An 18,194-nucleotide genomic window follows, 5' to 3' on the forward strand; every position below is an offset into this window, starting at 1 on the left:
TGTGATGTCTCCCCATACAGTATCGGGGTAGTGTTGGCACACCAGGGGCTCAACAGAGAGGAATACCCCACAGTGTCTGCTTCCTGGACTTCGGCTGATGCCAAATGAAGATATGCCCAGATAGAGAAGGAAGGTTTGTCATTCACCTTTAATGTGAGAAAATTCCGCTCATAACTTTATGGACATTCATTTGTAATAGTAACAGACCACAAACCTCTGCTAGGGCTACATAAAGAGGACACGGACAAGCCTTCCATAGTTTCAAGCTGAATTCAGTGGTAGGCTCTTATTCTCTTCTGAGAAGATCAAGGGAACCAAAGCCAGGGCTCATTTGATGGTGGGGCGGATAGAAAAAATCAGTGGATAAGATGTAGAAATAGTCTTCAGGGAAAATAATCAACAGCACATGAAGGTTCTACAGGTTCTCCCCGGTTTCTCACTCCCCAGTGCAGTGTTACCATGGTAGGGAAGGCAGACTGCCCATTGATGGGCTAATTGAAATCATTCAGTTGTCAATTAATGTGAGATTAGTGGCATCCCACTTCACGCACACCCCAGCCCCATGTACTGCTCCCATAGTGAACAGAAGCTAGCACCAAATGTGGCAACATCTTTCACTGCTTCAGTTGGTATCTATCTGCATCTGTGAATTGGGGAAAATATTTCCATTTTGTACTCGGTGGATCCATCAAAGTCCCTCCTTCCCACCCCCTTCCTCCCAGCTCCTAAATCCCAACATCCCCACCATTACTAAGGCCAGGCTATCAAAGATCTTGATAAATATGTTCAAAGTCCTGAGAGATCCACATTGTAAACATGAAGAGAATCTTCTATATGGTGATAGGCTCAAGACCCATAGCATTTCCTACTACAGTGACTGAAATGAGCAACTGACAACAGCAGGCTAAAGTTTTGGAAGACAAAATTAGAATGTGGGATGTACTGTGTACAAGTGAGCTGAAGACAGATTGACACTTTTAAAATGGAATTGGAAAAATATCAGAAAAAAAATGGAACCTCAAAATTATTTAGTTTCTGAACTGGACTACGTATTGAATTGCATTGATTCTTGGCTACAACCTTCTGAATTTCACAGCAGTATCTATCTGCATTTGGTTGCAACTTTCAGGTAAGTCGAGTAGATCAGACTTTTAACCTTGCACTGGGTTTCAACTTTGATTTCTAATGGAGCAGGTCTTTATACATCTTTGATATAAAACTTTAGCCCAGGTGAGCATGAGTCAGCTTCAGCATAAGTTGTTTGCTAACTTTACAGATACCAGGGGATTATAAAGTTTTCACAGCATAACATAAAAGACAGTGAGGATCTAACTACTGAACTTGAGCTGACCCTCATACAAAAAAAACAAGTATATTTTCTGAACAAAGTGGTCAGACTTTTGCAATGAGTATGGAAGGTTTGTTGTTTGTTCTGTGTGGCCCTTAGAAGGCAGATCTGTGGTTTAGATGAGGAGTAGAGATATGTTAATGAGAAAAACTGGCATGCAAAGATGCAGAAAATTAAGTAGTGAGCTGAAGAAAGTAAAAATCAACTTTTCTGTGACTGATGAAACAGAGAACTAATCGAAGGTGTCAACCAAATAAAGCCACCAGGGATTTGGACGAACCAAAGATTGTTCAGTGGTTGCAACAAAGACAATGCCTTCTGGGAAAAGTTGTTTCTAGTGAAGAGAAATGTAAAGCAAACAGCTAAATATAGGGACTGGGACTGGTGTACAAATCTGATCGCCTGATCAGAGTTTCCACAGGGGCACAGAAAACCCACTTCCCCTCGTGGAATTTAGACTGGAAGCTGACCATCTGAGAGTATATATAGAAGCTGCATTTCAAAGAAGTTTTAGAATTTTCAAACTAGCCAGCGAGTGAAGAAACCAGTTTCGAGAAAATGAAGCAAGTTCTTGTGGTGCTGATGTGTCTCGGTATCATTTCCTTTGTTGCATTAGCAGGTGAGAGGCATTACATCTCAAATAATTTGTCATATGAAATCTTGCCAGTTAAACTAATCTTAAAATAGACCAACTTGTGGATACTGTGGAATCTTGTGAAATTATCTGTCGCTAACTGAGATTTGAAAACTTTTCTGAACCAAATTTCAAAGCTTTTAAGATGCCATGTAATGGACTGCATTGTAAATTGTAGCAACTATAAATAAATTCTGAGTGAAATAACTAGATAGATTTTCAGCAACTACAAAATATTTGCCAGTCCTTTCTTATGTTCTTCAATGGTTTCATCTTTTAAGGGATTTATTTGATTGACAACTATGAAAAGTTGCTGGGAAGAAATAATGCTTTATAATATATACATATCTTAGTTTTAATTTAATTTGTTTTATCCTCAATTTCATGGCTGGATAGTTAGCGTGGTTAATCCATTTCACTGTGTGCAGTGAAGTAGAGTGATTGTAGATTAGCAAAACCCACAAGAATCACATGATCTGTATTATCTATTAAAACAATGTGGACGATCCATTGGACCTTCTCCACTTGTAGACTGTCTCGGTAACCTGCTACTGGCCGATATGGTCCAGTAGATTTTCCCTTCAAATTGAGCATAATCGATTTAAACAAAGTATATTTCAACACTGTGGTGAGTGCAGTCATGAGATATTGTCAATTGATCATTGCAAGACGCTCCTTAGGATCACTAGCAGCCTTGAAATGCCAAGTCAAATCACTAGGAAATGTAGAGAGCAAACCTCATCCGATTCTTTCATCAGTCCTATACTGAGTTTAAAAACTGCTCTTTAAAACTGAGTAGAAACCAAGTCAAGGTTTTGTAATTAATGATGAAAAATATAATTAATTATAGATCCTAATCTATTTTTTATTGTTCAGTATATTATGTCATGCACCTTTATTGTTTCAGAAGAAACTACACATTTATTCCAAGGATAGTCAGTGTACATTTACCTTTAATTGTTGCCTCTAGCAAAAAGGCAAGCAGACATGTTTTACACATGCTCATTAACATACTCATAAGTTTTAAACTCACAAAAGGAGGGAGATAGTGGTGCAGCAGTAACATTATTAGGATGTTAATCCAAAATCTCAAGTTCTAACCTTTTGGGAACCTAGGCTCAAATTCCACCATGATAGATGGTGAGATCTAAATTCAATAAATATCCCAAATTAAAAGCTAGGCTAATATTGATTCTGTTGACTGTCATAAAGTCTATCTGCTTCAATAATATCCTTTAAATCAAAGAAAATGTATTGCTGAAAATCTGCTGTCTTAACTTGATCCTACAGTGACTTCAGATCCATAGCAATTTGGTGGAATCTTCACTGCTATCTGAACTAGCTTAGCAAGCCACAAGGTGTGGCTAAATGTGGAATAAATTGAGGCTTAGCCAGCAACCTCAATGTCCAAAATCAAAGCACAGGAAAATCATTTCTACATTTCATGCAACATATACAGGATCAAACCTATAAAATAATCAGAGGGTTAGATAGGATGGACAGTGAGAGCCTTTTTCCTAAGATGGTGATGGCTAGCACGAGGGGACATAGCTTTGAACTGAGGGCTGATAAATATAGGACAGCTGTCAGCGGTAGTTTCTTTACTCACAGAGTAGTGGGGAAGTGGAATGCACTGCCTGCAACAGTATTAGACTCGAGCTCAAAATGTGTTGCTGGAAAAGCGCAGCAGGTCAGGCAGCATCCAAGGAGCAAGAGAGTCGACGTTTCGGGCATGAGCCCTTCTTCGGGAATGGAGGGAGGAAGAAAGCTTCTTCAAGGAAGGCATCCTTGCAAGAGGATTCGCAGTAGGTTAAAATCTTCTAGGAGAAAGTAAGGACTGCAGATGCTGGAGATCAGAGCTGAAAATGTGTTGCTGGAAAAGCGCAGCCCTGAAGAAGGGCTCATGCCCAAAACGTTGACTCTCCTGCTCCTTGGATGCTGCCTGACCTGCTGCGCTTTTCCAGCAACACATTTTCAGCTCTGATCTCCAGCATCTGCAGTCCTCACTTTCTCTTACAGTATTAAACTCCCCAACTTTAAGGGCATTTAAATGGTGACTGGATAGGCATATGGACGAGAATGGAGTAGTGTAGGTTAGATGGGCTTCAGATTGGTTTCACAGGTCAGCGAAACATCGAAGGCCGAAGGACGTGTACTGTGCTGTAATGTTCTATGTTCTAAAGTCTCAGATTCAACATTGGCAATCCATCAGTCTGGCTTCAATTTGATTAGTAGTCTTTTCCCAGGGTGGGGGGGTGCAGTACTAGAGGGCATAGGATTTAAGGTGAGAGGGGAAAGATTTAAAAGGGACCTATGTGGCAACTTTTTCATATAGAAGGTGGTGCACACATGGAATGAGCTGTCAGAGGAAGTGGTGGAGTCTGGTACAATTACAACATTTAAAAGGCATCTGAATGAGTATAAGAAGAGAGAGGATTTAGAGGGATACGGGCCAAATGCTGGTAAATGGGACTAGATTGATTTAGGATATTTAGTCGGCTTGGATCAAATGGTTTGTTTTTGTGCTGTACATCTCTATGACTGTGTGACCTCAGAGTCTTTTTCTTTTATTAAATCAATTCATAATACTCTTTTGTTTCTTGATTTCCAGCACCTAGTCAAATATTGAAGAATTGCTGCCTGAAATACTCGGGAATACTCCCTCAACTCAAGAGAATCAAGGAATATGTCATTCAGAAAAATGATGGGCGCTGCAAAATTAAAGCTGTGATGTAAGTATTCAATCAGTGGTGACATCTTTGGAACCTGGTATTACACATTATTATTAAGAGGCTGCATCATGCATATTTAACATTGGAAATCGACTTGTCTTTTTTTTAGATTCAAAGTGAAAAACCTTTGGATTTGCTCAAATCCAAACAATCTTAAAGTGAAGAGATTTGTGGAAAAGCTTTCTCAAAAGGAAAGGAAGGGATGAAAATGACCCTAATACTTGTTGGCTGTGGATGATGATGTAAACGCCAACAGAGAAAGAAATTTTTCAAAATGTGTTTTTCTTTAAGTTCACTTTTCTATGTGATATATAGGTTTAAATGCCATCAACAAGTTTGCAAATACCAGAAAGGTTCAACCACACTATTTAGGTTTATTGAACTGATTCCAATCAAATCAGAGTTCGCACTTTACTGGTGGTGCTGCTTTTAAATATGACTAATTAACTAATTTGTTCTTATTAATGACAGAGACAGGCATGTTGATGAGCTATGCCAGTTTCTGAAAGGACAATAGACAGTTTGTATGTTCTCACTGATTAAGTGTTGAATCTCACTTCCACATCTAATAATCCCACTGGTTTAACTGAAGATCAGTGTTGGGACATCAGGCTACCTGAAATGGCAGACTTGGATACATCAGTAAGGTAACTAAACAAACTGTGTGAACACATGCAGGAAGTGTGCTCAGGCAACTTCCTGGGACTGCAGCCAAATTATTAACTTCTGATGTTACAAGACAAAAGAACTGCAGTCTTTCTAAAATCTGAAAATGGCAGTAAAACTTCTGAAATTACTGATTCATGAGGAATTATCTCCATATTGGATAAAAGCATTTATAAAGTATCAGTTTATTAAAACAATTACATTCCTGATTTGTATCCTGTATAACATTATAATCCTGTTTCACATAAAACAGAATTTTAGCCAAAGCATCAATTTCCAACAAAATGATTTTTTATCATATTTTCTTACACTGAAAGACCTTTACTGTGTGTGAGAGAATGTTAGCGTTTTGCAGAAAGAGATTGTATGAAGGCTGTGTTCCTTTAAGGTAATTCCATTGAGAGTCATGCTGATTTTCTTTCATGATACAATCACAGTAACCCTGCATCTTTGCACTGGAATGCATAATGAAATGATTGTTAACTTTTGAAAACATATTGTTCAATATTACTTTGGTTTAATTGTATTTGTATTGTCTCCCCAAACAGGGAATGCTGTTTGAAGAGTGACATATGCTTTTAGTTATTTGCTTTTGCTTGCAATTTTCCAATGTCTATTTGTTATGCTTCTAAAATAAACTTCTTAAATGGATTGTCTCTGCTGTCTATTATTTGCTGTATTCACAAGCTGTTTACATTTTAAACTCAGTTTCAGCTTAAATGATACTTACACATATGCCACAGAAAATTTTAATGTCCTCATAGCTTGAATTACAACAGTTGCACCTTATGACTTCCAATTATTTTAACATTTTTCTTCATCAATATGCTGTCTCTAGCAAGAATGCCAGCATCAAACAATTCTGTTACATGTGAATTTAAAATTAAATGGAACTAAGTGGTTCCTTGCTCTCATTTGTTTGGAAGCCTTATTGGAGGAAGGTGGAACAGGGAAGGAGGACAGTGAACATTTACTTCTTATCCCAGATATGACACTATTGCTCAGTAGTGAAAATGAAATGTTGACTGCTAGAAGCTGAGGGGATGTGCAACGTTGGCAGTGCTATAACATCTGCTCACCAAACTACACCAGAACTCTCCCTCAAAAGCATCAAAGGTAAAAGGACATCAATTAAAATTAATAGTCTAGTAAATGCATTAATTAGGTTCTAAAACAGATAAGTTAAAATGTGCAAGGGCAGCTGAGGCTGGTTCTTTGCAACTTGTAACATGGAGGAACATCAGGATACTTCACAAGTCTTTAGGGTGATGTGTACAAGATTTGGACAGTGATGAAAGTGTCAACACCTTAAGGAACTACACTCCAGATTATTACAATAAAGATTGCACAAGAGGGAATAATGAAGGACAGACACATAATTGTTCTAGAATATTCCAGAGTTAAGGGAAGAGACATGCACTTTGATAAGCTCTGTTTTGGATCCCACATGTTGCGTCCCTCTCTGCTGCTGAATTAAAAGATATCACGGAAATGACACTGAATATTCTGCAAGGTTAAATGGTTGAAGCAGATGGTATAATAAAACACTGTATCAATGACATAGAGTGTGCAGGCATTGTGACCCCATGGTCAAATCTTCAGGAGATTAGGATGGTAGTTAAAACAAAAGAACTGAAATGTAATGTCTCAATTATTTACAAAACAACCTATTAGCAAGAGTAGAAATAGAAAGGCATAACGATCAATGCATGGCTTGAGGCGTAATAAATAAGAAAGCACTTCAGATTTCTGGGCCTTGAAACCACGACTTGGGGAAAAGGCATCCATTCAAAATTAAACCTCTCCAGGACCTGGAAAGGCCCATGAGCCTGACTTTCAGATGTTTGGAATTTTGGCAGAGCTTTAGGAACCCTGAGCTTTCAGTAAAAGTGAGGACAGGAACATACCAAATCTGATTCAAGAAAGACAAAGAACCTTGTGATAGATGGTAGCAGGCAGTGGGTTTCCTGCCATAATCAGAGTAGTACACAATGAAGAATGAATAGAAGGACCATTGAAGATGGCAGGAGAGGGCAATCTGGTAGTAGAACATGGTTAAATCATAGACCATGATGCCTTATATCTCCAATATAAAGGATGCACGGCAATGTTCTCTCAAATATTTAGTTTGAAAAAGGCAGGAAGGATTTTACCAAGAAGACAGCAATGATTGGCTGTTTTTTTGCAAGCAATAATTTGACAGTTTTAGAATGGGGAACACTTATAGCCTTTAATAGCCATCTTTTCATCTTACTACTCTGGAGGCAGTCCACCTCTCTTCGTCTTTGCAGCGTAATTGGTTGCAGATCTCTTTCTTACTTAATAAAGTCCCCAACCAGGAGCATATCATTGTCAGCCTTGGTTTCAGTACTGGAATTCCCTCCCCAGTGGCATTGTGGGTCAACCCACAGCAGGTGGACTGCAGTGGTTCAAGAAGGCAGCTCACCACCAACTTCTCAAGGGCAACCAGGACGGGCAATAAATGCTGGTCAGCCAGCAACACCCACATCCCACAAGTGAAAATAAACACTTCACGAACTGGAAAAGAACCCATTTTCCTTCTCCTACAGGAGAATCTGTCAAAATGTGTTCAACAATTATACAAATAGGGAGGAGAAATGGAAGTGCTGATTAGAGAAGACACTTTTATCTTTGAAAGAGTGGATCTTTTTGACAATGACAAAATCCATTTGTTCAGATTTGAAGAAGGAAAATGATCACATTATAAAAATATTTTACAGTTTACCAACTTGTGAGTGAGTGAGTAAATCTCTGGAGAAATCATATAGATGTCCAAAAACTATGGAAAGACAATATTGAAGGACATTAATTCTCAAATATCAAATGGCTTAACATTTGAGTGATAAGTTCAAATTTCAAACTTCTTTGATCAACCAGAATTGCACACAAAACAGAGGAACCTTGATTATCCGAATATCGATTATCTGATTATCAATTATCTGAAGGGGATCTCAAGATCCTGATATAAGCATTACTTCAAAGAGGTGTTGCAAGCTTGATCGCATCTTTTGTTTACAGGTACAATGATTGAAAATTAACTCGGCTCGCTGGAATGCTGCCAAGACAGTCCAGGCACTGTCTTCAAATGACTGACCTCCCACCCTCTCTCTCTCTCTCCCCATACTTTCCCTGGTGTTCTACATGGGGGTGTATCCTGAATTCTACCCCCCCTCCCCCAGATAACTTCTCCAACATTGTCCTGTATAGGGAAAAGATGGAACCTGTCAAATAGGTGTGTGTGTATGTGTGTGTGTTCTTACTGTTGGTATACAGTCCAGCTGCCCTGGGGCAGGGGTCGGACAGTGGGTGGGGATGGACGGTGGTGCGGGGTTAGGGCTGTGGGGTTGGGGGCGGGCGAGGGGCGGTTTTGGATGGCATTGGGGAGCTGGCGGATGGGAGCAGACGAGGATGGGGCAGGCAGGGTGGGAGCGGATGGGTTTGGGGTAGGCAGGCAATGGGAGTGGGTAGGGGGCAGGGTCTCGTGCGCAGTGTGCTTTTGCGTAGTCTCCTGAACAGGGAGCAGACTTCACAGAAAACTCCAAGCCCCAGAGAAAATCAATTAACCGAATAATCAATTATCCAAACAAAATAATGCCCACCCATCTCATTCGGATAATCGAGGTTCCCTTGTATTCCAAAAGTGGTCTAACCAATGACCTGTACAGCTGTAACGTGACCTTCTAACTCCTGCACTCAATACTCAGACCAGTAAAAGGAAAGCTACCAAATGCCTTCTTCATGCACCACTCTTTGTGTGAAAACTTTGTCCCTTAGGTTTCTTTTATATCTTTCCCCTCTCACCCTGAAACTATGCCCTCTAGTTCTGGACTCTCTCACACTAGGGAAAATACCTTGTCTGTTTATCCTATCCATGCCACTCATGATTTTATAAACCTCTATAAGGTCATCCCTCAGCCTCCGACACTCCAGAGAAAACAGCCCCAGCCTGTTCAGTTAAAAATCACACAACACTAGGTTACAGTCCAACAGGTTTAATTGGAAGCACTAGCTTTCGGAGCGCTGCTCCTTCATCAGGTGGTTGTGGAGGATGCAATTGTAAGGCACAGAATTGAGAGCAAAATTCTGTGCCTTACAATTGTGTCCTCTACAACTACTCTGAAAGCTAGTGCTTCCAATTAAACCTGTTGGACTATAATCTGCCATTGTGTGATTTTTAACTTTGTACACTCCAGTCCAACACCGGCATCTCCAAATCCAGCCTATCCAGCTTCTCTCTACAGTTCAAATCCTCCAACCCTGGCAACATTCTTGTAAATTTTTTCTGAACCCTTTCATATTTCAAGACATGACCTGCCGGAGGAAGTGGTGGAGGCTGGTACAATTACAGCATTTAAAAGGCATCTGGATTGCTATATGAATAGGTCCCAATATAAAGAAAGCATTGATTGATCTGATGTGGTGAAAGGGAGAAAGTGAGGACTGCAGATGCTGGAGGTCAGAGCCAGAAAGTGTGGTGCTGGAAAATTACAGCCAATCAGGCAGCATCCGAGGAGCAGGCAAGTCGACGTTTCGAGCATTCGTGTAGAATTACACTCGAAACATCAATTCTCCTGCTCCTCGGAAGCTGCCTGACCAGCTGTGCTTTCCAGAACCACTCTTTTTGACTCTGATGTGGCTAATGAATCGAAGTAAATCCAGCATCTGTGAGGAAACACAGAGATAAGAATGATCATTTATATCATAGGTTTAGATTAGTAATGGAGTAGAACAAAAACAATGTAAACAGACATCTCATAACATATAGCTGAAAAATACATTTTGTTGAAACCTTTTTGATAGCATTGATCAGGAAAATTTGCAGCATTTTTTTTTAAGGAGATAGGGAACAAAACATGAATACTTTATGAAAGACAGTGCCGATTTGTTAGCCAGTGAATACTGATTAGCAATGACATCGCCAGATAGAATGCACCAATTAACGATGATTAATAGTTAACTGCCAACCTTTGTTAAAATTTTAATCCATTCTGACTACTCTGATTCTTCAAGGCATTCCCTGAAAAATGAAGCAGAGAATGGCTGTCAACTGTTTTGTTGAGTTGGGATGGGTGCTGTATTTTCATATGCACTTTCCATCTGTGAAGACCAGGATCCTGGGTTAACACATATAACCTGCAGTACATACAAGCACACCACACTGTGAGTCTGGCTGAGAATCCAAAATTGGTTGTCATTTTAATTCTTTGCTTAATCTGGATGCATAATCAGGATTGAGAGCAAAATTCTGTGCCTTACAATTGCGTCCTCCACAACCACCTGATGAAGGACCAGCGCTCTGAAAGCTAGTGCTTCCAATGAGGTTAGAAAATGTTGTCCAATCACAGAATCCTATCAAATATTGATCACTGCATTAAGAGTTTTGCAAGCATAAATTGGTTGAGGGACAGTCAGTACCTTGCTGTTCAGAACAGGTAAAAAAATACATTGCTGATATGATTTCCCAGTCTTTGGGGTGTATAACTACTTTGGTCATTTCTCTGAACAGTCTAAAGGGGAATTCCTAAAATTAGAAGTCAACTAATTTCAATGAGGTTAGAAGGAACCTAGCCACAGTAAAATGGATGCAAAGACCAATAAGAGAAACTTAATCAGAACAATGAACATCTTTAAGCAGGAAATTTTTCAGTTAAAGTAAGGTTCATTCCAATAATTAGATTAGACTTACAGTGTGGAAACAGGCCCTTCGGCCCAACAAGTCCACACCGACCCGCCGAAGCGAAACCCACCCATACTCCTACATTTACCCCTTTACCTAACACTACAGGCAATTTAGCATGGCCAATTCACCTGACCCGCACATCTTTGGACTGTGGGAGGAAACCGGAGCACCCGGAGGAAACCCACGCTGACACGGGGAGAACGTGCAAACTCCACACAGTCAGTCGCCTGAGTCGGGAATTGAACCCGGGTCTCTGGCGCTGTGAGGCAGCAGTGCTAACCACTGTGCCACCGTGCCGCCCTAATGGTGAAAGGAAAGAAAACAAAAGCCAGACTTCCTTGAATGATAAGCGACAGAGAATATAATGAGACAAAAATAGAGTGGGTATTGGGAACATCAGATAAATCTTTCAATTGAGAGCAAGGGTCAATTACAATATACTGGGAGAAGAGGAGAGGAAAATAAGCGCGGCAAAATAGCATGAAGTCTATATTATTCTAGAAGTTTGCAAGAGAATCAAGGTGAAAGTGAGGTCTGCAGATGCTGGAGATCAGAGCTGAAAATGTGTTGCTGGAAAAGTGCAGCAGGTCAGGCAGCATCCAAAGAACAGAAGATTCGACATTTCGGGCATATTCCTGAAGAAGGGCTTATGCCCGAAACGTCGAATCTCCTGTTCCTTGGATGCTGCCTGACCTGCTGCAAGAGAATCAAGTCAAGCTGGAGTGACTGCAGTTTGGAACAAAGAAGGTGATATGTATTTAAAGGTGCCAGGGCAAGGCTGGAATACATGCAAACAATATGTATTGGTGTTTAATCAGGAAGAGCAAGCTGGCTGAATATTGTTAGCAGCAAGTAAGTTAGGAGATGGTGTGAAAATTACTTGGTAAAATATGCTGGAAGGACAGGCTATGCTTAGAGTGGAATAAACTCCCTGGTACCAATGGCTTGCAGCTCAGGTTGCTAAAAGCAGTAGAGCCAAGGTAGTGGAAGGGTTAGCCTGAATGTTTCAGTCTTTCCTTGAAAGCGGAAAGTGCCAAAGAATTGGAGAGTGACAAAAGTGATACTATTATCCATGAACGTTCCTCATCCCTACGTTTAACATCAGTGGTGGTTAAGATTTGAGAATAATAATCAGGGAAAATAATGAGAAAGTACTCAAAGAGATTTGCATTATTAAAGGATAGCCTCCATATATTTGTGAAAAGCAGACTATGCTTGACTGATCTCACTTAATTAACTGGTGAAGTAACAGAGAAAATTGTCAATGGGAAAGCAATGGATATTGATTAAACATATTAGAGGTGCAGTTTACAATGAGGACAACACTACTTGACTGCAATCGGTCATTAATAGGCTACCAGAATAGTTGATTTGCAGGTGTAACTGGTAATTAAGAAGGCAAATGGAATACTATCCTTCATTTCTAGAGGGATCGAGTTTAAAAACAGGGAGGTTATGCTGAATCTGTATGCGGTGCTAGTGAGGTCACACCTGGACTACTGCGTGTAATTTTGGTCTCCTTATTTAAGAAAGGATTTACTAGTACTGGAGGGGGTGCAGGGGAGGTTCATGAGGTTGATTCCAGAGTTGAGAGAGTTGGTTTATGAGGAGAGATTGAGTAGACTGGGACTATACAAATTGGAATTTAGAAGAATGAGTGGGTAGCTTACAGAAACATATAAAATTATGAAGGGAATAGATAAGATAAAAGCAGGGAGGTTGTTTCCACTGGTGGGTGAAACTAGAGCTAGGGGACATTGCCTCAAAATAAGGGGCAGCAGATTTAGGACTGAGTTGAGGAGGAACTTCTTCACCAAAAGGGGTGTGAATCTTGGAATTCCCTGCACAATGTAGCCTTTGAGGCTAATTCAAATGTTTTTAAGGCAAAGATAGACAGATTTTTGAACAGGAAAGGAATTAAGGATTATGGTGAAGCAGGCAGGTAAAAGTAGAACTGAGTCCACGGAAAGATCTTATTGAATGGCAGAGCAGGCTTGATTGGCCAGATGCCTACTCCTATCTTCTTATGTAACAGGCACGGTGGCACAGTGGGGGGCGGCACGGTGGCACAGTGGTTAGCACTGCTGCTTCACAGCGCCAGGGACCTGGGTTCAATTCCCACCTCAGGCGACTGACTGTGTGGAGTTTGCACATTCTCCCCGTGTCTGCGTGGGTTTCCTCCGGGTGCTCCGGTTTCCTCCCACCGTCATAAAGATGTGCGGGTTAGGTGAATTGGCCATGCTAAATTGCCCGTAGTGTTAGGTAAGGGGTATGGGTGGGTTGCGCTTCGGCGGGTCGGTGTGGACTTGTTGGGCCGAAGGGCCTGTTTCCACACTGTAAATCTAATCTAATCTAATCTTCACAGGCAGAAAAATATCACATGAAATTTACTACAGAGAAATGTGAGCTAACGCATTTTGGCAGAAGACATAATGAAGAAAAGGACAGATGAAGTGACAATTCTGTAATATGTACTGGAACAGAGAGCCCTGGGAGAATAATTACCTTAATACTGACTGAACGTGGCAATATATTTTTGAAGAGGTAATTAAGAAAACATATGAGATCTTGGGATTCAAAAATAGAGGTATTAGAACAAAAGTACAGAGGTTCTGCTGAATTCCTATAAAGCTCTGGTTTGACCACAACTACTATATCATAGAATCGCTGCAGCCTGGAGCAGGCCATTCAGCCCATTGCAATCCTCCAAAGACATTTCACCGCCCTGCCATATGCAACTTGCACACAGGTAGTCACCTAAGAGTGGAATTGAACCCAGATCTCTGGCACTATGAGGCAGCAGTGCTAGCCACTGACCCACCATGCCACCTCAACATTTTAGCAATGATGCAAGAGTCACAAAGTGGTTGTGGAGAAAATTTACCATACCATAAAAAAGATGACAGATTTTAATTCCAGAGTTAGGTTTCAGAAGCTGTAATTGTTCCCCTGTTGCAAAGGAGATTGAAGGGAGCCTTGGTAAAGGTGCACAAGATTATGATACGTTTAGATAAGTTAGATTAAATAAATGTTTTTTTTTAAAAAAATATTAGAACAAATATTAGGAACAGACATTTAAGGCATTGGGAAAAAAAATATTAAATGATACAGAAAGCTATTTTTATGCAGCTAATGATTTGGAACTCTCTCTATGACAATGGGATGGGCGGAGATGATGAATATTGTAAAAAGAAACCTGGATGAGCACTTGAGGGAAATAAAGTTGCAGAGCTTCAGGGTTAGATTTGGAGGAAACGGCTGATTGAATTGTTCTATAGGGAGTCGCATAGAATCAATGAGTCAATTGGCCTTCTTCAATGACTCTGTGACTCCCCTTGGTTCAGAGCAAGATACTGAGGTCCTGTATTTTTGCGATCATTGGCATAAACTGTAGCTCTGATGGGGTGAGAAAAGACGTCTTGCAATTGCGTCTTCTAAAAATAAGCACTAACTGGTCCGAACGCATGTTGGTATCTCGAAAAGTCAATCTAATTTACATTGCTTGCAACTGATTTGTGAAGTATTCTGAGTAGCAAAGTCAAGCTGTATGTGAAGTAAGTTTAATACTCAGAACTGGTACAATTTTTATTTGTAGAGTCAATAAACAAGTTGTCACTTTGAGCCTTACTACACCTTACTGACGTACACAGAGTGTTTATTATCTTTCAGTTCCATTCTCTTCAACACCAGCTGTACTCCTCAGGCATTGAAACTGTTGTCTGGTTAAAACACCAAAAGTACACTTTCATACGCTGACCACTTCACCACAATCTTGTAAAATAAGGTCATTTCCTCTGAGTTCTCCTGTTTGCTCATATTTTCTAACCAGCATAAGCTAGAAAGTGTTTTCTACGCTATCACTGCAATCAGGCTATACGATGACAGTGACATCAATATACTAACATGGTAATCATATCTTACATTTTAACATGCTAAGAATGAGAGGATTCAATTTTCCCAATTTTACTTCATGTTATGATAAGAGAGATTCATGGTACCTGGCCCTCCATGACTTGGAACATTTTTCAAGCAACATTCTGCTTTTCACCTCATTGATTATGTATCTACAGTGCCCTCCTTGTGGCAAAAGAGACAGAAATACTCACCAACTGGCTGTGGCATTGCAGAGTTCATGCCACTGGGGCTGTATTTAATGCCCGGTTGCAGGAATTAACTTGGGACATGGAAGTTAGTTGCATAGTTATCCAAGGGTTATATCTGGTTTTAATCCAACAATTCCTGGATAACATATACAAGTATATCAATCAGAAGTATCCAAACCCTCTGACACATCAGAGGGACCTGTTCAGGTGTACTCTAGAACTCTGTGAGAAGTGAGGGACGTGATTGTTGGGCCCCTTGCTGAGATGTTTGCATCATCAATAGCCACAGATGAGGAGCCAGAAGGTTACCTAACGTGGCGCCACTACTTAAGAAAGGTGGTAAAGAAAAGGCCAGGGGACCATAGACCGGTGAGCCTGACATCAGTGGTGGGTTAATTGTTGAATGGGATCCTGAGAGAGAGGACTTAGATGTAGTTGGAAAAGCAAGGACTGGTTAGGAATAATCAACATGGCTTTACACATGGCAAATTGTATCTCACTAACTTGACAAAGCTTTTTGAAGAAATAACAAAGAGGATTGATGAGGCCAGAGTGGTACATGTGATCTATTCGGACTTTAGTAAGGCGCTACAAGGTTCCCCATGGGAGACTGGTTAGCAAGCTTAAATCTCATGGAATACAGGGAGAACTAACCATTTGGATACAGAACTGGCTCGAAGGTAGAAGACAGAGGGTGGTGGTGGAAGGTTGTTTTTTTCAGACTGGAGCCCTGTGACCAGTGGAGTGCCACAAGGATTGGTGCTGGGTCCACTGCTTTCTGTTGTTTATATAAATGATTTGGATGTGAGCATAGTAGGTATAGTTAGTATGTTTGCAGATGACACCAGAACTGGAGGTGTAGTGGACAGCAAAAAAGGTTACCTCAGAGTACAACAGGATCTTGATCAGATGGGCCAATGGGTTTAGGAGTGGCAGATGGCGTTTAATTTTGATAAATGTGAGGTGTTGCATTTTGGAAAGCAAATCAATGCATGGCTTATACATTTAAAGGTAAGGTCCTAGGGAGTGTTGCTGAACAAAGAAACCTTGGACTGCAGGTCCATAGTTCCTTGAATGTGGAGTCGAAGGTAGACAGGATAGTGAAGAAGGCATTTGATACATTTTCCCTTATTGATTAGTGCATTGAGTATAGGAGTTGGGGTGTCATGTTAGAGCTGTACAAGACATGGTTCAGGACACTTTTGGAATTCTGCATGCAATTCTGATCTCCCTATGATAGAAAGGATGATATGAAACTTGAAAAGGTTAAGAAAAGATTTGGAGGGCTTGTGCGACAGGGAGTGGCTGAATAGGCTGGAGTTGTTTTCCCTGGAGCATCAGAGGCTATTAGGTGACCTTATGGAAGTTCATAAAATCATGAGCAGCATAGATAGGCTGAATAGCCAAGGGTCGAGAGTGTGGTGCCTGAAAAGCACAGCCGGTCAGGCAGCATCCAAGGAGCAGAAGTATCGACATTTTGAGCATAAGCTCTTCATCAGGAATGAGGCTTATGGGCCAAGGAAGTTGAGAGATAAATGGGAGGAGGTGGGGAGGGGCTGGGAGGCAGGTAGCTGTGAATGAGATTGGTAGGTGGAGGTGGAGGGTGAAGGTGATAGGTCGGAGAGGAAGATAGAGCGGATAGGGGGGAAGGAAAATGGACAAGTAGGACAGGTGAAGAGACTGGTGCCGAGCTGGAAGGTTGGATTTGGGATAAGGTGAGGGAGGGGAAATGAGGAAACTGGTGAAATTCACATTAATCCTATGTGGTTGGAGGGTCCCAAGGCAGAAGATGAGGCATTCTTCCTCCAGGCGTCAGATGGTTAGGGTTTGGTGATGGAGAAGGTCCAGGACCTCCATGTCCTTGGGGGGAGTGGGAGGGGGAGTTAAAGTGTTCAGCCACGGTGCAGTGGGGTTATTTTGTGCATGTGTCTGAAGAGTTCTGCAGGTAGGTGTCCTGTCTCCCCAATGTAGAAGAGACCACATCAGGAGCAATCGAGACCACATCTGCTCTCCTCGGATGCTGCCTGACCTGCTGTGCTTTTCCAGCACCACACTCCCGACTCTAATCTGCAGTCCTCACTTTCTCCTGGTTGATTTTAACCTCACTGAGAAACCTCTTCCAAGGATGCCTACCTTGAAGAAATTCTCCTCCTCTCTCTACAAGGATCTCAGTGAGTCTCTCTCTCACTGCATCCTCCACGTCATCTCCTATGTCCTGAAGCTTTTCAGTCGTCCTGAAGCAGACTCACTACTACAGCCACATCTCCTTCCTCAGCAAACAATCACACCGCCCGGGCCTGCTCTGCATCACTCATGATAGCACACTGAAAATCAAGTCCCAGAATCGCTGGAATCATCACAAAAATTAAGGATTTTTAAAACGCCACAGAATTTCACAACTTCTCTGTCTTTCAGACCCAAATTGACAAAAGACATGGATCAGGATTCTGTAATAAACAAAAATACTATTTCTTACAAATAAACAGATTTTAACCATAAAAATATGGCAGAGGAAAAAAAAGCTATAAAATTATTTCAGCAGTTCTTGTTCATTGGTTTTGCTGAGATGATTTGTGCTCTGATCAGAAAGTTGCTTCTTAATCTTCTTTCCCCAGACACTTTCACTTGTTTGCAGAAGGCAGAGTGACTGTCTCCCACTTATACAAATCTTAGACTTGTCAATTAAAGACACAGTTTACAGAAACATGAAAAGGGGAAATAAACTGGCTACCTTCAGACTTCTCACTAGAGAGAAAAGAACTAATTTCTGCATTCACAGAGATCTGATTTCTTCTGACTATCTCATTCACACTCTAAGTTATTCAGTTATCTGAGAGCCAATTACATAATTGTTGATAGGCAGGTCATTGTCATTAATAACTGGTCACTAGTCCACAGACTAAACGGTTACTTGTTGCCAGTCAAAGCACCTTAACTTAGTTTCAGATCATCTACAAGCATGCTTCCACCACAACCTGAATAACACCCTCGTAAACAGTACTTCAATGAT

General features: G+C 40.9%; 1 protein-coding gene across 1 annotated transcript; it reads left to right on the forward strand.

Annotated features, from left to right (window-relative positions):
* The first annotated feature begins 1,530 nt into the window (after window positions 1-1,530).
* Window positions 1,531-6,036, forward strand: LOC132821610 (C-C motif chemokine 17-like). Its single transcript, XM_060834285.1, has 3 exons — window positions 1,531-1,967; window positions 4,594-4,714; window positions 4,824-6,036. Exons 1-3 carry the CDS (start codon window positions 1,907-1,909, stop codon window positions 4,918-4,920), a joined length of 279 nt encoding a protein of 92 aa, XP_060690268.1. The 5' UTR covers window positions 1,531-1,906; the 3' UTR covers window positions 4,921-6,036.
* The last annotated feature ends 12,158 nt before the right edge of the window (window positions 6,037-18,194 follow it).

This window comes from Hemiscyllium ocellatum, chromosome 13, assembly GCF_020745735.1.
Source record: "Hemiscyllium ocellatum isolate sHemOce1 chromosome 13, sHemOce1.pat.X.cur, whole genome shotgun sequence".
Lineage (NCBI taxonomy): Eukaryota > Metazoa > Chordata > Chondrichthyes > Orectolobiformes > Hemiscylliidae > Hemiscyllium > Hemiscyllium ocellatum.